Source organism: Akebia trifoliata, chromosome 16, assembly GCF_017979445.1.
Source record: "Akebia trifoliata isolate Shusen 1 chromosome 16, ASM1797944v1, whole genome shotgun sequence".
NCBI classification, from domain to species: Eukaryota; Viridiplantae; Streptophyta; class Magnoliopsida; order Ranunculales; family Lardizabalaceae; genus Akebia; species Akebia trifoliata.
In genome coordinates this window covers 15,943,571-15,968,419 of record NC_141390.1, presented here as the reverse complement: position 1 = coordinate 15,968,419, position 24,849 = coordinate 15,943,571, and the positions used below count along the sequence as shown (strand labels likewise).

Here is a 24,849-nt window from a genome sequence, read left to right as displayed (position 1 = left end):
ACGCCCCGTTCGTGATGGATCTGAGTTTGAAAATTTGAAAAAAAAAAAAAATTTAAAATCCAGTGGTTGGTTTTGGGTGGTTTAAAATGAAGATGAATAGTAAAAAGAATTTAAAAATTTTATTTATATAAAATTTGGGACAATTTCGATATTTTACCTATTGTTTCGTTCGACGATAACTTGATCGTCTGGGCTTCAAAAGTAATGAATGAATATTCTATGTTGTCTAATTTTTTATTCTGAATCTAATGGTGTGGTCAATTTCTACAAATTCTATCTCTAACAAAAATTTACATTTTTGGCCTAATGAGACCCTAAAATTGATATCGTTTTCATTTTTGACGATAATTCGACTTTCTGAACTCCAAAAATGACAAGTAAGTAGTCCATGTTTAATAATTTTTCGTTATGAATCCAATGATATGATCGAATCTTAATAATTTTTTTTAGTAAAAGTCATTATTTTAGCTTGATACGACTCGATAATCGAGCATTTTGCAATTTTCTGTTCGGACTTGCATTTGAGCGTGCTTACAGGCTAAAGTATGTTTTTTGATAATTTTGAATTCAATGGTTAGATCAGATTTCATTAAAAATGACCAGAATAAAATCCTATAATTTTATCTTAAGTCCTACTTTCAAGATTTTTTTAAACTTTCACTATTTTTTCCTCGAGATACAAATAAAAACTTTGGGTTTTACCAAGAAGTAAATAACTTCTTGAAATCATACACATTAATATTTGTGGACCCTTTCCCACTACATGTTTGAGTGGAAAAAGATATTTTATTATCTTCATAAACGACTTCTCTAGGTATACTTATGTTTATCTACTTCATGAAAAATCTTAATCTGTGGATATCCTTTAGATATTTATAACTGATGTAGAAAGGCAGTTAGATAGGAAGGTTAAAATAGTTAGATCAGATCGAGAAAATGAATACTATGGTAGATTTGATGAATTAGGTTAGAACCTTGACCCTTTTGCTAAACTCTTAGAAATGTTAGGCATTTGTGCACAATACACAATGCCTGGAACACCTTAGCAAAATGGTGTAGCTAAAAGGCGTAATCGTACACTTATGAACATGATTAGAAATATGTTGAGTCACTCAATAGCTCTAAAATTCTTGTAGGGAGAAACATTAAAGATTGTAATGTACATGTTAAGTAGAGTTCCTAGTAAAGTAGTTCCTAAAACTTCATTCGAGTTATAGACTGGTAGGAAAGCCAATTTAAGACACTTATATGTTTGGGGCTACCTAACGGAAGCAAGGATCTATAACCCACAGAAAAAAAAAATGGATCATAAGGCTATATCTGTATATTGCATTGGTTATCCAGAAAAGTCTAAATGATACAAGTTCTATTGTCTTAACCATAGTACGAGAATAGTTGAAATCGAAAACGTTAGATTTTTACAAAATGGTGAGATTAATAGGAGTGTCGAACCACGTAAAATAACTCTCGAAGAAATAAGAGTGGATATTCCACCACCTCTTAATCTTTATGAAACTATTAGTTCTCAAGATGTTCAACAACTTGAGGAGAATGGACAACAGTAAGAGCAAGTTGGTTCACCACTCCATCAAAACTCAACCATTGTAATTGAAGATTCACCATAGGTGGTTATGAGAAGATCTCTTAGAGAAAGAAGACCTGACATTTCAGATGATTACATGATGTATCTACAAGAATCTAATTTTGATATTGGGATAAATAAAGATTCGGTTCTGTTTTCACAAGTAATAAAAAATAATGATTCTATCAAGTAGATGGATGCCATAAAAGAAGAGTTCAAATCTATGGACCAGAATAGTATTTGGAATCTAGTTGAATTGCCTCGTAAATGTAAGAGAGTCGATTGTAAGTAGGTCTTTAAGACCAAGTACAGTGCAAAAGGTAATATCGAACGATTTAAAGCCAAACTTGTGGTAAAAAATTTTACTCAAAAGGAAAGCATTAATTACATTAAAACTTTCTATCCAATTTTAAAGAAGGACTCACTTAGAATCATTATGGCATTTATGGTTCATTATGATTTGGAGTTACACCAGATAAACGTGAAAACGACTTTTTTAAATGGAAGTTTAAATGAAGAAATCTAAATGGAATAACCAAAAGGGTTCATAAAAAAGGGAAAGAAAAGTCTAGCTTGCAGACTTAAGAAATGCATTTACGGATTTAAAGTAGCTTTAAGGCAATAGAACATAAAGTTTAACGATATTATTACCTCTTTTGGATTTAAGGAAAATACTGTTGACCAGTGTATATATCTGAAAATCAATGGGAGTAAGTTTATTATGTTGGTTCTATATGTGGATGATGTTATGTTAGCTAATAGTGATCTTGGTTTGTTGTACGAAACTAAGAATTATCTCATTAAGAATTTTAAGATGACTGATATGGGTGAGGCAACATATGTCATTGGCATAGAAATCTTTCAGAATCAATCACAAGGATTATTAGGATTGTCTCATAAAGGTTATATCAACGGACTTAGAGAGGTAAACTATGCAATCTTGTTTTAATGGTGACATAGCTATCGAGAAAGGAGACAAGTTCAACTTGATACAATGTCTATAGAATGACTTAGAAAGGAAGAAGATGAAGGATATTCCATACGCTTCAACTATTGGGAGTTTAATGTATGCTCAAACTTGTACTAGATTAGATATCATTTTTGCAGTTGGAATGTTGGGAAGATATCAAAATTACCCGGGAATAGATCATTGGAAAGTTGTAAAAAAGGTCATGAGGTAGGCATTTGGATAGGACTCCTTGGCTACTTCTGACTCTTGCGGGGAGTTAGAAGTCATTTGGATGCGTTTGGATAAACAACTCCTTCGAAGAGTTACTCCGCGCAAAAGCAAGAAATTACTCTTTGTGAAGAAATCGAGAAAACCTATTTCTCAAAACTCATCTTGCGGGGAGTCAAAATTTAATGGTTCGTTTTACCAAAATACCCTTAACTTTATTAATTTTCTATGAAAATATTCCTAATTCATTTGCCCTTAAATCAAATGAAAGAAACATTTATTAATATTAATTTTTATTTTTTATTTTGAGTATAATGGATTTAAACACATTATATTAATATTTAATATTTAAAATATTATATTAATATTTATTATATTATATTATATTAATATTTATAGTTAAACACATTATATTAATATTTAATATTTAAAATATTATATTATATTATATTAATATTTATAGTTAAAATGTCAAAAACAATATAGTTTGAAGGCATATTATGACACTAAAAGACAGTCAGTCAATTTTTTTTTTAAATTTTGAGTATAATAGATTTAAACACATTATATTAATATTTAATATTTAAAATATTATATTAATATTTAATATTTAAAATATTATATTATATTAATATTTATTATATTATATTATATTAATATTTATAGTTAAAATGTCAAAAACAGTATAGTTTGAAGGCATATTATGACACTAAAAGACAGTCTGTCAATTTTTTTTTTAAATTTTGAGTATAATAGATTTAAACATATTATATTAATATTTAATATTTAAAATATTATATTATATTATATTAATATTTATTATATTATATTATATTAATATTTATAATTAAAATGTCAAAAACAGTATAGTTTGAAGGCATATTATGACACTAAAAGATAAAAAACAGTAACTAGTATAATATAAGGGTATTCTGGTCTTTTTCTAGAAGTCATGAGAAGTCAGTATGGTTCCCAAACAGACTTCCAGCACAAAAGTACTTCTGCCAGTACTTCACAGAGTTGATTGCCAAACACCCTTTTCTGCACAGAATTACTTTTCCAACTCCTCCATAAAGTACTTCAACTCCTGTTCTTTGGAAGAGTAGTTCTGCTCCTGGTATCCAAACAGGCCCGAGGTATCTACAAGGAACGGAGGACTATATACTCACTAATAAGAGATCAGATCATTTTGAGGTGATTAGATACTCGGATTTAGACTTTGTCGAATGCTTTGATAGTAAAAAATCTACATCAGGTTTCATATTTATGCAGTAGGAGGATTTATTTCATTGAGGAGCGTAAAATAAAGTATTACTGTTTTATCCACTATGGAGGTTGAATTCGTGGCATGTTTTAAGGTCACGAGTCACACTCTTTAGTTGTAGAATTTTATTTCAAGACTTGGGATTGTCGACTCTATAGCCAAGTCACTGAAGATATATTGTGATAATACCACAACTGTGTTTTTCTCTAAGAATGGAAAGTACTTAAACGATACGAGACTCATAGAAGTCAAGTACTTGGTAGTTAAAGAAATAGTCCAGAAACAATTAGTGTCAATAGAAAATATTAGTACCACTCCAATGATAGTTGATCCATTGACAAAAGGGTTATCACCAAAAGTTTATAGAGAATATATTATTATGATGGGTTTTTTGGGGAAATCTTTTATGTATATGGAATAGATTATTTTGAAATGGCTATGTAATTGACATTAATATTAGTACTAAATAAAAGTTTGTTTATGTTTATTTCCTGTTTCTAATTATATTATGCATATTTTATTTGGATTTAAGTGATATAGGAAATATTTTGACAAGACAAATGAAAGGGGTACAATTAAAAATTATATCAGAGAAGGTATTGATGGCGTGACATATGGAAGGAAGTATGATATAGATGATATACAACTGCCATGACTCACATTAATATTTAATCAAAATATGATATTAAAAAATTTAATTACATATTAAGAATATTGATGATTTTAAAAGTCGTGGTCACGTATAAAATATCTTCAATTATAAAATCTTAAAGTTGAATCATTTTCAAAATGTTTTGAAACTTACTATTAACATAATCGGTCTAATGGGCTAAGTAGAAAAATGTTAAAACTTACGTAATGTGTGGCCTCATTGACCTTCGTCAATTTGACTTCCATAGTTTTGTTTACAAATTGCACAAAGATTCTATGATATTTAGGAATATCAATATTAATAGAATCCAAATATAATTAGAATTCTATATTTTTTAAAGATTAGTAGGAGACCTTGATGGATAGGAAACCTACTAAAAGAATGATTATAGGCTCTCAACCTTTATCTATAACAGGGGATCGGCTAGCCCTTATTAAGTACTTTGAATACATTACGATTTGTGAAGAACAACAAAATAAGAGAAGTGATATCTATCAATCACTAAGCCAAACGATCCACATAAAGAGAAGGGGGAATGTGAGTTTAAAAATAAAATGATCAAATTTGATTGGGATTTTCGAAGGCTACAAGGAATGTGGATTGAAGTACGCACCTCCAACACATTGAATCAAAGATTAAATTGCGATAACACAAGGTAAGTAACCATTCCCTTTTATTCTTAATTTAACATGAATATATATGTTTGAGATATGCATTGTTTAGTTTTTATTGGGACAATGAAAGTTATGTTGAATATTTGAATACGTAAATTTTACATTATTTTTGTGACCAATTTTTTTTTCTATAATAACCATAATTATTTTAATTTATATTACTTTTTTTTTCTATAATAACCATAATTATTTTAATTTATATTACTTTTTTTTCTATAATAACCATAATTATTTTAATTTATATTACTTTTTTTTCTTTAGAAAAAAAAAAGTCTTTTTTTATGGTCTTGTTTGGACCTTCAAGTATTTATTATGCAAAATTGTTTTAAATCATTAATAAAAAGGTTTTAAAAAAAAGACATTTAATCTATGAATTTTTACCCTTGAAAATTTGCTTTCATGAAAATTATTTTGACCCTATTGATGGGTTTTCCACGACAACAACAATAGGCTCCCTTACTACTCTTTCTTTTGGTACATGCATCCTACATTAGAGTTGGTACAAATTTTAAAAAGAATTTTTCCTATTAATTTATTTGACAATTTGGTTGGATAATGGAATACTTAGAAAAAGTCATTCCACATAAAAATCTGCTATAAATTTTTTTTGTTTTATGATAGATTTTTTATAAACCTAACATCCTAAAGGTCGTAATCAAGTTTAAATATTAGTTGTGTGGGAGTTGTAAAAATCCACGTAATCTAGACTAGACACATGAAACCTTGATGTAGATACGTGGGTTTCCAAATCTTTGGAGAGCTTTTGAGCTCGTCTAGATGAATTTAGGAGTCGCCACCATTCAATGAAAGTGTGAATGGACACTATAAAAATATTTTATATAATCTATTTTTTTGACTTGTAGTGACTCATATATTTAAAAGATAAGGAGAAAAGGTCTACCTATATTTCTAAGGTAAGGAGGTTCGGTTGAGGGGATAAGGAATGTGTTAGGCACCTTGTCTCACCTATCCTAAGATGGTTACCAATATATGACCATAGGTGAAGATTATAAATGTTTTGGTTTTGAAGACAAAGAAAGCCATAGAAAGCTAAGGAAAATTGGCTACAATTTTGTTTTGAAAAATGAACAATTTAATATGATGAGCAAGCCCCTATTAGAAGTAGGTGCTTGTTAGAATTTTTTGTGAGTTTGAAACTTTGATGGAAATCCAAATGGATTTCATCATTTAGAGTCCCAAAGCTTCAAAACAAGTTTATTTATTAGTTTGATCATTTGGTGAGGTTCATGATTTGAACCACACCATAAAGAAATCAAGACTTCATGCATGAAATTTGTCCATTTTTGGATTATTTTTGTAGGCTCTAAAGGTTGAATATAGGTCTATAAGGACTTATACTCTTGCTTATAGCCATTTTGAAAGTGAATATGTGCAAAGTATATGCATGTGATCTACTTATCAAGAGAAGATTACCTCCAAAAAGGGTTTACTCTCTAGCTCTATTTTTATTAAGAAAGTAAAATAAGAAAGACTAGAAAACTTAGATTGCAAGTAAAATAAAGAAAGTAAAGCATCTACACTATGAAGTTAAATTGCATGAACATAAAGAAGAACTGGAAAACCTAATTTAATGTTTTTGAAAAACTTATTGAGGACTTATATGAGATGATTACCTCTAGGGGATTTTATTCTATACCTCTTAGCTTCACTAATGCAAATAAGGATCTACATTGTTATAGAGAAAAAAATGAAATAAGCTTGCTTAATATAAATAAATGGTAATAAGAATGGGGATATTAGAGGGGGAGAAAGAAGGGTTTAACCCCATCTTAGTCTTCTTTTTTTCTTCATCCTTCTTCTTCTTCTTGGTTTGTTTTTCTTAGGATTTTTAGAGAGGTTTTGAGAGAATATGAAGGCTTGTTGAGGTTTTGGAGAGTTTGGACAGAATTTTAGATCACCAACATGAGTTCCTCTTCCCCTTGTCTTAGATTGGGATCTTATTTATAGAATTTTGGGAGATCTTTGAGAATAAATTTATCCCAAATCATAGGATTCCCAATATTCTCAACAAAAGTTTCATGAAAAATGCCATTTCCACTTTCTAACATTGGCCTTGATGGTTTTTGTCCTTTAGTTGGGTCTTACCATTCTTGATTATCAAAAATCCTATAGAATTCTTGATGAATGTTAGAATGATCCTAAGACCTTGACCTTGAGTCAAATATGAAGGAAATAACCAAAATGACATGCAATTAGATAATAGTTCTTTGCTATCTTTGATCACTTCCCTTTAAAGAATCTATAACAAATTAGGGATATATTTATCATTACGCACAAGTTCTAAATAATTCTCTAGGGAGGATAAAGTAGTCAGAAGCTTTGAAAATCAGTCAAATTACATTGAATGCCATGGAAACTCTTTGAATTGTGAAGAGAATAAAAAATAGTAAAAGGAAGATTAACCTTTGATAAGTCTCAACAAACTAAGGTTAATAGGGTAATTGAACTCAAGTGGGGACTAAACAAGACTACGATCTTTATTAGAGGAATTGGTGAATTACTAAAAAAAGATGAGAGATTTATTTGGACAACTAAAGCAAGGGTAAAATGACAAGATTTTTTGAGAAAAATCAATATTAAATGTAGGGTTAATGGGTAATTAACCATAACCAATTTCGAGTACACATAGATTAGGAAAACTATCCAACAGAATTGGCCTCAATGATCCACGACCCAAGTAAATTTTATGATTGGTCGTGGGTCACCTTTGGACCAAGCAAAATCAATGCTTGGCCATAGGTTACCCATGATCAGGTTTAAAAAATGTTTTGGTTGTGGGTTATCCTTGGCCAAGTCAAAAATAAATGAAAATTAGTCCTCAAACCTTAGTTTTTTACAAATTAGGATTTTTGAACCCTTTGGAAAGCTATTTTGGGCCATACCCCTTCTCGGAAAGTTTTTTATGCTTTTAGGCTTGACTTAGGCAAAAATGAGATGTCTACAACTAACCCTTTTTGTGAGAGTTGCTTGCAGCGAATCACAAAGACGTAGACTCAAACTTTTTTTTTGTTTGGTCGAGCTTGAGCCTATTTGCTTGTTCTAATCTCACTTTAGTGAACTTAAATTGAATTTGTTGAAATAAAAATGTCGATTCTCCCAAGTTTCGAGTCTAAAAGGGACTGGACCTAAAATTTTAGGCTTCTTAGCTCGATGTATGGCTCTCGAAGCTTTTGATAAGAACAAGTTTTGTGCCACTATGTGGGACTTTTGAAACTATTTGATAAAAGAGATAATTTGAGAGTAAAAATTTCAATCCATGTTCACTTTGTTGAAAGTTGACTTTGCATTTGGAATTGATGAAATTTTTTGAGACTAGGTTTAACTTAGGTATTTTTCGATGATTAGATGTCCACAAATAGGTTATAAAGTGAAGAACATCTTGTTTGAATCTTGTTCTGAAAATGATGGCTTGGGTTTGAACGAACATCCTCTAAGAACCTCAAGTTCTTACCACTATGCTGCAACTTTGGTGAGCTTAGGTTTAAGCACACATCCTTTAGGGAACTAAAGCTCTTACCATTGCACCAAACCTTTGGCGGGTTTAGATTTAAGCGCATGTCCTTTAGGGACTTCAAATTCTTACCATTGCACCAGAATTTTGGTGGGCTTAGGTTTAAGTACATGTCCGTTATGGACCTCAAACCCTTACCATTGCACCGGGCCTTTGGTGGGTTTAAGTTTAAGTACACATCATTTGAGGACCTCAAGCTCTTATCAGTGCACTAGACCTTTGGTGGGCTTTAAGCGCACATCCTTTAGGGACCTCAAGCTCTTACCATTGCTCCAGACCTTTGGTGGGGCTTAGGTTTGAGTGCACGTCTTTTAGGGACCTCAAGTTCTTACTACTATGCCACACCTTTGGGAGACATGATAATGCTTGATTCATCTTCAAGAATTCAACTCGCTTGTGAATTCTATTGTTCATTTGTCCTTTGTGTACTCCGAAACAACTTTTTAAGATATTTTTCCTTCTTCTTGAGTTGTATGTCCTTGTATTAAACTAAGAAAAGTTCTTTTTTTAGTTCTTGACTTTTTTTTGACCTTTTTTTACTTTTATTTATTTTTTTCTAAATTTTTTTTTATTTTTTATTATTTTTTCTCTTAGCCATGGGAGAGGTATGGCCAGGCTAAAAGTTTTTTTTGCTTGGTTATAGGTTACCCCTATAGCATAACATTTTTTAATAAATTTAAAACCAAACTCTTCCCCCATTTGCTCATTTGCTTGAAACCGAACTTCACTTGCTCATTGGCTTATCCGAACCTCGTCACACAAATTTTCAGATTTTTTTCTTCTGAGCTAGACACACTGTGTGAACTCAACTCGTGGTGAGTTGCCTTGGTTCGATTTTTTTTCCACGTCCGGCAATTTGAAGGTTCGCGACAAATTGTGACCAAGTTGATATGATCTTTACATTTTTGAACCTCCAATTTCTTTATAAGGCATGTGGTAATCTTCGAGTTTCTTCAATTTGTCATTTAATTTCTTGAATACATGAGATTGGGGCTAAATTCGTCGATTTGCACCTATCTTTTCTTTTGGATGTATACTTCAATGAATGTCTATTTTCTACAAAATTGACAGGTTAGGTCTAAAATAGGAAGGGGGAAACTCCTTAGGGATTAGTTGTAAGAAAAATTGATAAATTAATTGAAATTGAAAAAAAATATTTTGGAAGAAGTATTTTGGTTCGAAGGTGGCCCAAGGCCAAGCCAATCTAGGTTGGCTGAGGGTTAGGTTCGTTCTGGTGGCCAAGCCAATCTAGGTGGCTTAAGGAGTCCATTGGCCTGAGGACTTTAGTGACTTGATTGGAGATTTTGACTTTTCAAATGCCCGTTTACGAAATCGGCTTTGTAGGATTGGTAGAATGTAGAGATTCTCTATGCTCATATCTTTGTTTCTCATGACTTTGTTTGATACCAGTCCTGGCTCAGAGATATGATGGGTGGTCGTCATTTTCCTACTCCTAGTCCCCGTCTTAGTTTACGATTTCTCACATCTACTACTACCATGATCGAATTGAGGAGCTATGAGTAGATCACCGTTGTATTAAGTGTATCTGGGTATAATCTGAACAGAGGCTATAATCTAATATTGATCGCTTGAGTATCGCTTTGAGTGATAGCGAGACTCTAAGACGCAGCAATGCTGAGAGGTACTAGGCAGAGATTGATGATCTCAAAATGAAGCTGAAATCCAGTACTCATGTTGACAACATGGCATCATATCTAATGAACCAAGACCCTTCTGATGTTGATAGAGTGATTGTTGATTTAGTGGCTCGAGTCTGTGACTTAGAGCTTTGCCTAGATACTTCCTTGTATTTCTTACATCTTTATTTTTTACACACTTGAATGAAAGGATGTAAAATTATGTAATGAATGGAAAAAATAGTTTTTTTTTGTATTATTGACCTCAGATATATTTACCTGTTACTTTGAAAACTATTGTTTTGATACAAATTATAGATTTTTCCTCATAGGTCGAAAATATAGAATTTTGATGATTTTAAGATTTTTTTTGGATTTTGATTTGTAAAATAAAGCTGAAAGAAAACAAGTAAATTATTTTTAATTTTCAAAGTTATTCGAATCAAGCAAGATTAAGACATGAGTAGGTCAAGCTTGAACATCTTATAGTCATTGAAGTAAAAGGTTAATTCGATGTGGACCCATTCTCAACTTCTCTTAGATCCTTTAGAATCATCCCCAAAGTTGGTAATGTTTGTCTTCAAGAACTCGAGGGGTTGAGGTAAAAGGTTTAAATGTGTGATTGGGTTGGTTGGTGGTATCTAAAACAAATTATTGGCGGCATTTCTATTTTTTTATGTTTATTTTACCAATGTTACCCTCATTACCGATAAATGTTTTCACCAATTTCGGTTTTCTACCCTTTTTGCATATCGATGCCCTTTTTTGGGGGTTTCATCGTGTCGATAGTTTTGATCTTGTCACAACTGATATTTTTAGTCACAATGTCCTTTCGGATTTTTGCTGTGCCTTTTTAGACCGTACTATATTTATTAACATTACAAATTAAAATGGATACAAAGACTTATGCCCATACGAATTCCCAATGACTGTAGTGGTTTGATGATTCAAGTTGACCTAGTAGATCAGAAACTCTATTTTGCAATTACTTTTCTGATAGTTCAATCATTTTTCTGCTCTAGTAGTTGCGTCTGCTTTCGAATATCTGATCTGATATCCCATCTTGTATCTTCCAACGATTTTTGTGATCGACTTGGGTTTGAGATGCAAACACAAGATCAATGTGTCCTTATTGTTCCTATCTACTTCTTTTTGTTGCTGCCAAATATTGTCTGAATTCTATCATCACCAACCTACTAACTTTAAGATTTTACATTCGATCCTTAACCTGATCGAAGACGACTTTTATTGGGTTGTAGCATAGGTAATGGTTATAGTTGAAGAAAGAAAGGATAAAAGACTCAAAAGAAAATAAATGTATTAGGTAAGAACTGGAGGGTGCCCCTATTCTTTCTTAAACTATCTTGTTTTGTTAGAACTCTCAATGATGTTATCCTCTTGACTTTATCTTAATTTTTGAGATGTGAGAGCTCACTATTGAAAATTCAATTTTTGGCCCTTTTTTATATTATTTTAGCCGTTCACAATTTATCTTCATGTGGGCCAAGAGTTATTTGAATTTTTTTCTTTTTACTTTTTTCACTTTTTTTTATTGAAAATACCTAGTTATTCCCCTAAGTTGCCCTAGCATATTATTTGACTTGCCCAAGTATATTCACTAGCTTGCCCGAGTTCTAAGTGGTCAAAACAATGATCAGGTTCTAAGGGGTTTGACTAAGGAATCTCTTTTCGTTCTCTTTTGCTCTTCTTTTTATTGAAAATACCTAGTTATTTCCCCAAGTTGCCTTGTGTATTCTATGGCTTGCCCTATTATATTCACTGGCTTGCACCAGTTCTAGGTGGTCAAAGAAACGACCAGGCTCAAAAGGGTTTGACTAAGGGAACTTTTCCTTTTTTATTTGTTTTTATTTTTATTGAAAATACTTAGCTATTCCCCCAAATTTCCCTAGTGTACTTTGTGGTTTGCCCCAGTTTTGGGTGGTCAAAGAAGTGATTAGGCTCAAAAGGGTTTGACTAAGGAAATTTTTTCTTTTTCACTTACTTTTATTTTTATTAAAAATACATAGTTATTCCCCCAAATTGCTCCAATGTATTCTCTGGCTTGCCCAGTTCTGGGTGGTCAAAGAAACGATTTGGCTCTAAGGGATTTGACTAAGGGATATTTTTGGTAAAATGATGGAAAATGAAAAATGGCCTCTCTTTCTTTTAAGTATCAGATCTTAAGTGTAATATTTCTTAACTGTGTCAGCATTTAGTGACCTAAAAAATACTTTGTCATATATGTCTGTGAGGATTAACGCACCTCCTAACATCACCTTTTTTACTACGAAAGGACCTTCGTAGTTCGGCTTGAACTTGCCTCTTGGATCTTCTTGAATCGGGAAGATCTTCTTTAGAACTAGATCACGTGCTGAAATATCTCGGTCTAACCTTTTTGTTATAAGTTAGTGCTATTTGTTTCTGATACAACTATACATGACATATTGCAATGAGTCTTTTTTGTTCGATTAGGTTCAGCTGGTCATACTGTGTTTTAACCTATTCAGCTTCTTCCAACTCTATTTCCATAAGGACTCTGAGAGAAGGAATTTTTACCTCAATTGGAAGGACTACCTCCATCCCATAGACAAGTAAGAATGGCATTGTCCTAGTAGAGGTTTTGATCGAGGTTCTGTAAGTATGGAGAACGAAGGGTAACATTTCATGCCAATCTTTGTAAGTTATTGCCATCTTCTCAATGATCCATTTTATATTCTTATTAGTTGCTTTCACTCCTCCGTTCATTTTCAGTCTATAAGCCACTGATTTATGGTGCTTTATCTGAAAATCTTCATAGAGGTTTTTTATGCATTTGTTCTTCATGTTGAAAGCGTTATCTGATATAATGGTGTTAGGTAGGCCATATCTGCAAATGATATTTTGTTTCAAGAATCTGATAAGCTACCCTTTTGTAATGTTTGTGTAAGACATGGCATCAACCCACTTAGTAAAGTAGTCAATAGCAATCAAGATAAATTTGTGATCATTCAATGCTTTAGAATTGAGCAGATCAATGACATCCATGCCCTAAAGTGAGAAAGGCCATGGTGAATCCAATTTTATCAGATTACCAGGGCAGAAAAAGTAATAAGAATGACCAAAAATGGATTAACAGGAAAAGTAATACTTAGGGGTACTTTTAGGCAACTGAATCCAATTTTTATCTATTAGCATGTCCACTTTACGACGACATCACCTTTAAACCAATAACGCATGGTCACACACGCAAAAGAACATATCACAAGAATGTGAATTTGAAATGAAAGAGACTCCTTAATGGTATATGGGATAAGAAAGATATTGAAAAACCATATAGTACATTTTTTATATGAAAATGTAAATATGAGCTAACAAGTAGCATTATAACAATTCTCAATTCTAAAGGTGGCATCATCATGATTAGTTCATCAAAAACAACTCATAACACGTCTTGTAACAATTCTCAATGGTTCTATTTATGACTTTGTGAAGCCTTTCTAAATTTTATTTGTACCATATCCACAAGTTATTCTATATGGTGAGATAATTATTTGTTAAGCAACTTGAAACAAATCCCTACAAGATAGGGACCTAAACAACAAAGTGCAAACTAAACCCTGGTGCTAGTACATGTGTTCTCAAGTTGAAAGTTGTTATTAATGGATTTAAGTTCTTAAGTTGGATGCAAGTTGTTCTTAAGGGATTAAGACATTTAACACGATATTGAGGTGTCGAATCCACTACATGAACACTAGTGAAACCAATAAATAAGGTGAGATTCAATTCGAGAAGGAGAATTCCATAGACTGCTTTAAAGGGTGACAATTCAATAGATTGTGATAGGAGGTATTGTACCAAAATTTGACATAGGAAAGGTATTTGGTTCAATGGTGAGTGTGGTAGCCAGGAAAGCATTGCAAATATTGCTCAAGGCCTCTATTGACAACCTCATTTTGGTGTTCAATTCATGGATGATAAGTGCTTCGACATAGTTATGTGCCTTGAAAAACAAAATATATTTATAAAAATTTGGCTAATGAACACTAGATCATGATTACTAACAATAGATCTAAGCATGTTGTGCAATTTGAAACATTATAAACAAATAATCTAGCAATTGTAGAAGCCATATAATAATGCTCAAATACAAAAAAGTGCACAAATTTGCTAAATCAATCATTATTGAAGTTATGCGATAAGCGGGAAGAATGCCATCAATTAAATCCATGATGACATTAGTCCACACCTTTATTGGAATTGGGAGTGCTTGCAGCAATCTTGGGAAAGTTAAAACTTCGAATTTATTTGAAATACATGTGACTAAGCTTTGGTGAATTCCCAACCAATATATGAAAAACAAATAAAAATGTAGAAAAAAGTGAACATTTAGAGTTAATCAATCTATACTTGATGATCGAAATAGAAAACCCTCACAATAACATCACTTGTTGAAGAAGCAAAATTCGATTAGGTTTTGTGGAATCAAATACCCTAGATCTCTTGAATGAACTAGGAAAATAAAGTCAACCTTTCTCATCTTCAACAAACCCTAGATCTACAACACACACACACACATACACAAAAACACAAGGATAGATTTACGTTGATTTGATCGATGAGAAACCCTAGACCTCAGCCTATCTGATTCATTTAAGAAGAACCAGAAGTTCCATCTTTACCCACTCTAAAGTTCCTCTGTTTCTAAGGTTTCTTCTTCATCGCCTGAAGTCGAAATTATGAAATTGTTGAACGAATCGACTATAAATTTTGTTAAATGAATCGATCTATACGGATCAAATCTTTGTCCTTAATCAGCTCTATCGCCTCAAGATTCAGTTAGATCTCTTCGAATCAAATCCAGCATTCTAAAAATGGAGATCGAAAGTACACATAGATGTCGAAATCGAGAAAGTTTTTTGGTTGAAGGAAAATATAAATTGAGGAAAATAGAGAGTTCGTCTACTTAAGGAAAATGTAAAGAGGAAAACAACAGGAAAATTAACTCTACACCAACGACATCTTTTTCTATCCATCGCTATAGAGCTCTACATCGACGGATGTAATTTGACCATCACTAAATCCCATCGGTATATATAAATTTTCTTGTAGTGAGTTTTGGACTAAACAGTTTGTTATTTTAAGGCCTGGACCAATAGGGGAAGTGCTGCAAACCTTGGGCGTGCAAAATGATAGCAAAATTCTAGTGGAATTCACTTATACGGCATTGTTCTCATATGATCCTCAAAGCAAAAGGTTTAAGGATCTCGAAATTCGTGGGCTTCCAAAATCTTTCGAAGCATTTCCTCATGTAGCAAGCCTTCTTTCAATGAAGGGTGCTTTTCTACCACAGAGGTTGTGATGAGAAAATGAAAAAGAAAAAGAAAACGAAAGGGAGACAGATTGAATAAGCTAAACAATGAACTTTCCTTGTTTAGATATGATTGATAATTATATATATAATATTTTTATAGGTAATTAAAAGGTTAATGGTTAGTGAGTGAAGTTGGGTTCAAGGGCATTTGAACCTAAGCATGTAAAAACACTCCACACTCTTACCAAATTAGCGAAGTTGGCACTTTCTATGATTTAAACATGCATGCATAACTATATTGTACATAGCTCTTCAATTTCATTTTCTAGGTGATTCTTTGGTCTTGCACTTTATTATCATAGGCTGTTATATTTCTTAGGTGAGTTGAAGCTCAGATGAGGAACCTAGAATTTGTTAGCCATTTTGTGAATCCTTATTATGGATCACCAAGTCCTCGAATCTATTGGACTTTTTCTGTTTTGGAGTAAGAGGACATGAAATAGGGTTGGGGTCAGAAGAATCTGTTGCTTCATGTTCACTAGTGCTTAAACTGATTATTAAAGGTCTCATGATATCAGAAAGATGACCTTGTTCTGAGCTTTGAAAAATAATGCAAATGGCAAGAGCTTTGATTGCTTGAGACGCCATTAGCAGATTCCACCACACTTTATCAAAACTAAGTCTTGAAAATTTAACCAGTTATTATTAAGAATAAATTATGTTACTTGAAACTAACTTCTTTTTTAATACGGAAAATAATTGATTTTCCTATCAAATATCTAAATTATGTGAAATAGGAAAGCCAGATCTCTTAGGAAAGAGACAACTAAGGAATCTAGATAAATTATTTAAGTAGGATAACTTCATTCCTTTCGAATGTGAGGTATGCACATCAAACATTTGGGAGAGATGCTGCAACATTTTGGAATGCAGATATTTAACAAAACGTTTCGATATTCTAATATTATCCAATTTCATTGAATACATAATCTAAATGCATGTTGGAATCTATTTTTGGTGAACAATGGGATTGACCTATTTCAGAAAATATGGATATTTAGTATACTGTGCACATCTCATTAGTTTTGTGAGAGTGTGTGTGTGTGTGCGTGTAATGTATGCATGTTGTGTAGGTTGCTTGTACAGTCCAAATACATATACATGGCTTTTTATGTTAATTGAAGGTCATGAGTGGGTCCAATATCTGGTCAGCTAGATTAATTAGTTGGAAATTTATTTAATCTGGATTCTGAATTCTTTTTCTTGATCGATAAGTATCCAAAAGGTTTTATTTTTGAGTTTCTATGTTGGAGAGTAATTGTGGATAAGTAACCTACAATTTAAGTGTTTTAATTTATTAGTTGTGTTCCCCCGGGAAGTTGAGCCATTTAAGATAAAGAGTAGGTTAGTCCCACACCATCCCCTCCATATGTGCATAATGGAGTAAAATAAGACTTGCATCGGTTGGTATTGTTGCCGTGGTTCAATAAAGGTGCGACTGCTTTGCTCTGATTGGTGTAACTCCAATGAGCTGGAAGTCCAGACCAAGGTGAGACTCTATAGATCTTTATTTCCATAATAGATTTTATTATCTTTTAATCCAATTTGACAATGATAAACAGATAAAATAGGTAAAAGTATCACTGAGTAGAGTATGTAGATCATGATAATACGAAAATTTATTTTATTTTTCCATTTGCAGTGACATCCAACAGAGAAAAAGTTAATGAATGAATGAGAAAAATAGCATGGAATAATGGAACAGAACCTAGTTAATTTAAGTCATACTTTCTAATTTTGAAACACCCACAACAATACTTATGGAACAGTGCGGAGAAACACTTTGATGCCATATAATACTAGTTTGAAGTTTCAAAGAGGCATACAACAAAATTTTTTTTAGGAAAATGGAGTGTCATTGTGAACAAAAAACAAAACTATGTAAATAGAGGGTGACCTTCCAAGCTCACTCCATAATAGTTAAGGATCTTATCTTCAACTTTGAACATTATCAAGTTCAATTTTACTTTAAAAATTGTGTAATTTGTTTCTTCTCCAACTTATTCTGAGTGTAATATAACGAGTGTTAATTATAATTTTGTAATTCGATCAATCTGTAATGAGGTCGAGTCAGTCAGAATTCTTGCTAGAGTCATGCTGGAGTGACGACATTGTTTGGATCATTGGTGTGAACAAAATCATTGATGCTTCTCACTCATTTCTAGATGAAAAGCATCTATGGTTCTATAGATACATCCACGTTAGCAATGTCTGAAACGATATGAATTTCTTTCAATGTTACTTCAGCATTTTCCTTCTTTGCATGCTTTATTTTAATAAGTATTCTTTGCAAAGTTTTGCATTGCAAATATCAACTAAACATAAAAAAATGATTTTGCAAGAGATTTTTTTTTCTAAAATGTTCTTTGCAAATGCAAATGATTTGTAATGTATCAAGCAAGGCCTTCAAAAAAAAAAAAAAACTGTAAATGATTTTCTGCTATATGTACAAGAGCACGCAATTGCACAATGACAGAATTATTGAACTAAAAGAGAAGATAAGATCAAAAAATCGCTCACAACATTATATTCTGCTTATTTCATAATGTAAATCATGCTGCGTATTAAGAGAAGATCAGATCAAAAAATCGATCAGGACATTTCGGCTCCAAACCACTGAATACAAAGTCAGTCCACCCCAAATAGTTTGAAGGCCTTTTGCAAAAAGATATCATCCAATTCGAGCATAGAGCTATGACAACTCTATTTAATTTTTCAAAAATTCAATGGTAAATTATAAGAATTAGTACAACCTCATTAAGGACATTAATATAATACAATGATACCCCTGTGATTGGCGCAACGGCAAAACTAAAGACAAGGGTTTGTTCCTCTTTGTGTGTTTGAAATCGGGTGGCCTCCTATGGGGTATCCAACTGTAGAGACTAGCTCCATCCTAAACGATATATATAGGGTCATGTTCGGCAAACAATGTTATGGAGACAACACGAAGCCAATTCCCTTGTCTATATGGTTTAAAAGTTTTGGATTTGGGCCAATTTTTTTCGGATGATTTCTACAATGAGGAGACCATTCTAACAAAATATCAACCTAATCTAAAACTTCTAATCACATCAAAACTTATAATCCGATCAAAAGTGGTTTAGTATTGTGGATTGTCAATTCTTTTATCATTAATTGATGGGGTTAGAAGTTTCGGGCTGATGTTTTGTGAGGATAATCTCATCACTCTCACAAAAAATCAGTCCAATTCAAAACTTTTAAGTCATATGGGACAAATATTTTCTCTCAACATTGTTTGATGAATTACTTGTCCATTTACAAATAACTACTTATATTTTCTCTGTTTTCTTAATTTTTTTTAAGTGAATAATTAAACCAAAATAACAAAAATGGTCTCTTTGGGTGGGTATTGTTTGTTCATAAAACTTAAACTGTTACTTCTTCTACTGTTTTTTTTTCCCAAGTATCCTACATAAATTTGCATTACATAAGTATCTCTTGTACATGTCTTAAAATTAACCCTTAGTTTTTAATATATCATCACTTCATAGTTCTTGTCACTACAAAAACGACATTTTTTTGCGGCGGAATGTTAGCGGCGTTTTCTAAAAATTGCCTCTAATTGTTGACCAACAATGGCGTTTTTTATTAAGACGCTGGAAATACCATAGAAATAACGGCGTTTCTATAAAAACACCGTTAATTAATTCGATGAATTTTTAAATACATCACAAATAATTTAACGGCGGTTAGTATGTGCCGTTAATATATAGGAAACAACGGCCGTTTTTATATAACCGCCGGGAATACAATAGAAATAACGGTGGTTATTATGTGCCGTTAATACATAGGAAACAACGACAGTTTTTATATAAAAGCTGGGAATACAATAGAAATAACGTCGTTTTTGTAGAAAAGCCGTTAATTAATTCGATAGAAATAACAACGATTATTATGTGCCGTTAATACATAGGAAACAACGGCGATTTCTATATCATCACTTCATATTTATTAGTTTAACCATGCCAACATCTCCTTGAATATGAACTATTAATCAATGCATTATCAGTTGACAGAGGAACAGAACAACCTTAATGTAAATAACAGGTACAAATTCATTGAAACTCTAAACTCTCTCTCTCTCTCTCTCACACACACACACTTTACTTTTCGTTAAGCAAGCAAAGAGATGATATGCTATAGAGGAAAGTGTTGCACCACAATTACACATTTCTCATGATTGAAGACCTAAATTAACTCTCATCTCACCAGTTAGTCCAATAGAGCATATTATAACTTCAAAGTCTAGTTGTTTCCACCATCAATTAATACTAAATATTTTCCCCACTGATTAGTGATTAGCTATTGGTTCCAGTTTTAATCCTTTTAAAAAAAAAAAAAAAAATTATTCCTAGTTCTCAATGTAATAGATTTATTTTGGTAGGAAAATTAAGATTGTTTGTCCATGACTTCTGGTCAAATATATAACAAGAGAATTAGTCTGCAATTGTCCTCTCTATGGATTGTCGACATCAAATGAAGTCAATTGATTCAAACCCTGAGACAATCAAAATCAGGAAAATCCTAACAACATTCACCAAGCATAAAAAATATATGATTGAATGTCGTGGAATTAAGTGAATGACACCTAAATTAATTAGTTATAATACATTGCTGATCTGCAAAATTAGCGGAATACACTCATCATTCTAAATCTTATTTTTTCAGCGTTAAAATGCAAATATATGCATCAACTAGACACCATAAAACCATCATCATAAAATTCCACTCATGCTGGAGACCGTCATTATCTAAATTCTATTCGTTCAACGCTAAAATGCAAATACACGCATCCAGTGAACACCATACAGCCAGCATCAAACCTAACTTCCATTGTGCTTGAGACCTTGACACTCTATTTATCCTCTTCACTCAACTCACCACCTTCTCCCAAACAAGTGGGGTTGATAAGAATATGGCCATCTATGATGATAGTACAGTGCTGAACATAAGAATCACCAAGAAATTAAATGAAATTGAAGAGCTAATCCCCCTTTAATCTTTAAAAAAATAAAATAAATACTCATGTTTAAGTTTCTTGAAGTAAAAAATAATAATTATTAACAAAAGATATGATGCCCCAATTTATTTAACTCATTTATGAAAATGCTAAAATAGTATAGTTCATATTTTACCTTTCCGATCTTTCTTCCTTTCATTTTCTTTCCAGTTCAATCTTCTCATCACTACAACTCTCTGGAACAAAAGCATCCTTGAATGAAACAAGACTTGCCACATGAGAAATTGCCTGAAATTTTTTTGGAAGCCCATGAATTACAAGATCCTTACGCATTTCGCTTTGAGGGTCATATGAGAACAATGCATCACAATCATGCTGAATAAGAACTTTTCCATCCTTCAGCATGCCCACGCTTTTGATTTCTCTGCAAAGATTAAGATTTGAACCCTCATGCATGGTATGCCTTTTAATGTTGAAAGCTTTGATCCAAGACTCTTCCATGCCATAATCCTTCATCAACCAAACTCTAGTATGTTTTTTAAAATAGTCATACATATAAAGACACCCTTCCAATGATCCCAAACAAATACGTCGATACTTATTATTGCCAACAACAGAAGGAGGAGTCTTAATCAACCGAAGTTTTTCATCCCTCAGATTGACAGAAGCTATAGACTTAACCATAAATGAATCCTTACAACCCCACCAATATAAATTTCCATTGGCCAAAATACCAGGAGATTCTGGACATCCTCTAATATTCAATAAAGTACCAATACTTCTCCAAGAATCAGTGCCAATGGTATGCACCAAACCCTCCAACTTTCTATAATTTTGAAAAATTCTAATTCTTACCACCTTGTATTGTTTCTTTTCGGGTTCAAAACCAAAACCAAAACCAAATGAAGCACCATAAACCGGATCAAAGCTGCCATTGTTGGGTAATTTCTTGTACTCTCCAGTTACAGGATTACATATAAATACGTCTCGATAATTGTTAGATTTCTCTGCTAAGCAAAGAAATCCATTACATGAACCCATTAACTTGAATCTGGGTAGCAAAGATTTAAATGGTAGATTATTGAGTTTAATGGCTACATCACTAGTATTACAATCGGGTATAGCGTACAATTCGGAATCCCAGCTTTGAAAGATGAGACCAGGGTTTTGGTTTCGGGAAGATTGAGCTAAGTGCATGGTAGCAAAACGAGGTTCTTTAGTTAAACTATGCCAGGATGGGCATACACACCTGCATTCCAATAGAGACTTAATGGGTAGTCTTGAGAGGATTTCCTGGATCACTTCGAGTGGAAGGTCCTCCATGAACCTTACTGATCTCCTCTTTTCCATCTCTGTGTTTGTGGTTGTGAGTCTGTGAGTACTTGTGAAGATGGGGAAGAAACAATTTCAAATATATAAATATTAATCCTATATCCTAATAACAGTTCCCACAATCTACGACACCAAAATTGCCCCCCCTTATTTGCATTTAAATCTTATTTTGTCAAATTGAATAGAATTACAGTCCCACCATTCCTAGAAAGACGTTAGTTAGTTTTCTAAGATGCGAAACTTTGCTTAGATTTTAAGCCGTACTAAGGGTCGTTTTGCATAAAAGTCGTGATAACATGACTCGCCAGGGGTGGAGTATCACACCAAAGCAATCTTTTAGTCAAGAATCCAGATCGGTGAGGAAAAAACCCACCTCCCACACCTCAATACATGCCACGTTGTCATATTTATAACGAATTAAAGTCTAGAATATCTCCTGTTCAAAATTTTCTTGAAATATTGTTATCGTGCCATGTATTCATGTGTGGGAAAAGGGTTAGTCAATATTTTAAAGAGTGACCAAGCAATTCTATTGGACGATTGCTTGGGATTTTTTTTTATTTTTTTCAGCCCTCCATCTTAATTTCTTGAGGACTAATTATTTTTTCAACTCAACGTGACAGCTGGATTCAAAAACTCACTGATGTGGCATGCGCAAGGAACCGTAGATTCTTTTGCTCAGGATACACAACTCCAAATGATAGGTCGGTCAGGTCGACTGTGCATCCCGAGGGACAGAATCTACGATTCTTTGCCCATGCCACGTGGGTGAGTTTTGAGTCCTCCTCAGGTTGAGTTCAAAAATCGGCCCTCTTTCTTGAGTCGTGATGAATGCACGATTTTGGTATGGTTGGGTATGCTGTTGATGTCGCAAAGGCACAAAATCATAGATCTTGATGTAGGAAAAAGATATGCAGGTCCGTGCCCTTATCACGACAGCCACCTATCAAGACCGCATGCATTCATTCATTATACTAAGTTCTTTTACAATCCTTATACTCTTTCTTAATTAAATACAAATCTAAACACCATCATTTTCGACAGAAATATCGAAGCACTTATCTTATTAACATAGTAAGATTTTAAACCTCACTAAGGCTGGCTGTAAGACTTTAAGCCTTACCAAGGTAAGTTTTACTCAAATGGATACCCACATCACTAGTCCAACACCACAGCCCTAAGTTTCAAAATAAAATTCAAGAAACCATTTGTTTTGATCTTGATCCAATGTTTCGAAAATTGATGGGAAAAAAATTATGCTTTTTGAATGAAAATGATTTCCTAAAAATATTCGGATAAAAAAAAATAATGTTGAATGAAAAATATTTTTCTAATTAACTTGCAAAAAATAAATAAAGGTATTTCCACTTTTTACTAGGAGGAGATTTTAAGAGAGTTATTATTGGCAACTCAACTTTTACACCCCAATTAAAAATAAAGAAAATAAGTGAATAGTTGAGAATAAACCCATAGAAAATCTCCCATTTTTATTTTATTTTGCTTAGATTCTTTTGTTTTGGGTTTAGGATTTTACATAAGCCAGTCATAGAAAACTGTTGAAATTGTTGGAATGAGTGCTATAATATTTTATAATGTTGAGATTGTAATATGAGGCAAACCAGTAAGATTTGAAGAGTGTGTAGCGATCTTTAATTGGGGGTGATAACTAATTTAAGTAATTGGATGTAATAAGTAAAACTTGGGGTGTCAATAGCAACTCTCTATTTTCATTGGAATTCATGCTTGTTAGATATTTGTTTAATTAAAAAAGAGTCGTGCTGGGGTGACACAAAGGGAGCAAAAACTCGTGTTGTCTTGCCCATGGTAGATGCTTCTCCACAAGATATGAGTAAAAAAGCATCTATGGTTATGTGCGCGCCACCACATCATTTTTGTCACCTTTGTGTCTCTGTTTGTGTCATTCTAGGATTTTCCATTAAAAAATTATATAAGGACTTGAGAAGGAATTAAGATAGAGGGATTGCCGCAAAAAATCCCATGCAATCCTCCAATAGGATTCCGTGGTCACCGTTCGTCATCCTATAAAGATACTTAAAATTCACTTAACTTACAAGGCATGTGCATGAAGCCATAGATTATTTTTTTCCTCAAGATACACGAGTAGAAATATATATGATTGTGAAATTGAGTGAATTTCTAGTGACCTTTCTAGAGTTAGTTTATCACGATTCTATTTTGAATTATATAAAGAGTCCTTGGTCAATACTCGACTAACGTAGTACAGACAAGGAACTATAGATTCTAACGGTGTAGATCATATTAGAATATAAAGATTTGTCAAGTAAGTAAAGGGTATTATACTAATTTAAATGCTATAAGGGTAATTTTGATATTCAAACTTTAGACAATCAACTAAACAAATGTTGGTAATGTTTGACCAATTCAATGGATGTCAAAGGACAGATCTCATCTTGCATTTCAGGGGGAATATCCTTAATTTTGCCAATTTTATAAGAGGGTAAGACTAAATTTCCTTAATTAAAATAATACTCTAGAAATAAGTATAAAAAAATTATATATTAGCATCTAACATTGGTTCGGGTTGAATCAGGTTGGATGAACCTTCAATCTGAGTTCAACTTGAATTGAGATCGGATTGAACTATTCAAACCCATGCTCAACTCATCTTCTACATTGCTCAACC

General features: G+C 32.7%; 1 protein-coding gene across 1 annotated transcript; it reads right to left on the bottom strand.

Moving 5' to 3' along the window:
* Positions 1-21,047: 21,047 nt before the first annotated feature.
* On the bottom strand, positions 21,048-24,007 carry LOC147382632 (F-box protein At3g07870-like). The gene is made up of 2 exons (XM_086427203.1): positions 23,975-24,007; positions 21,048-22,169 (listed from the first exon to the last, which is right to left on the bottom strand). The coding sequence occupies exons 1-2, from the start codon at positions 24,005-24,007 to the stop codon at positions 21,048-21,050; spliced, it is 1,155 nt and encodes a 384-aa protein (XP_086283329.1).
* Between the last annotated feature and the right edge of the window lie 842 nt (positions 24,008-24,849).

Excerpts from the sequence above, each read along its gene's own strand:
- LOC147382632 (XM_086427203.1), bottom strand. The coding sequence starts at position 24,007 with ATGGGCAAGACAACACGAGTTTTTGCTCCCTTT. Across the intron at positions 22,170-23,974 it reads CACGAGTTTTTGCTCCCTTT|GACCTTCCACTCGAAGTGAT; the intron begins GTGTCACCCCAG and ends AGGTTCATGGAG.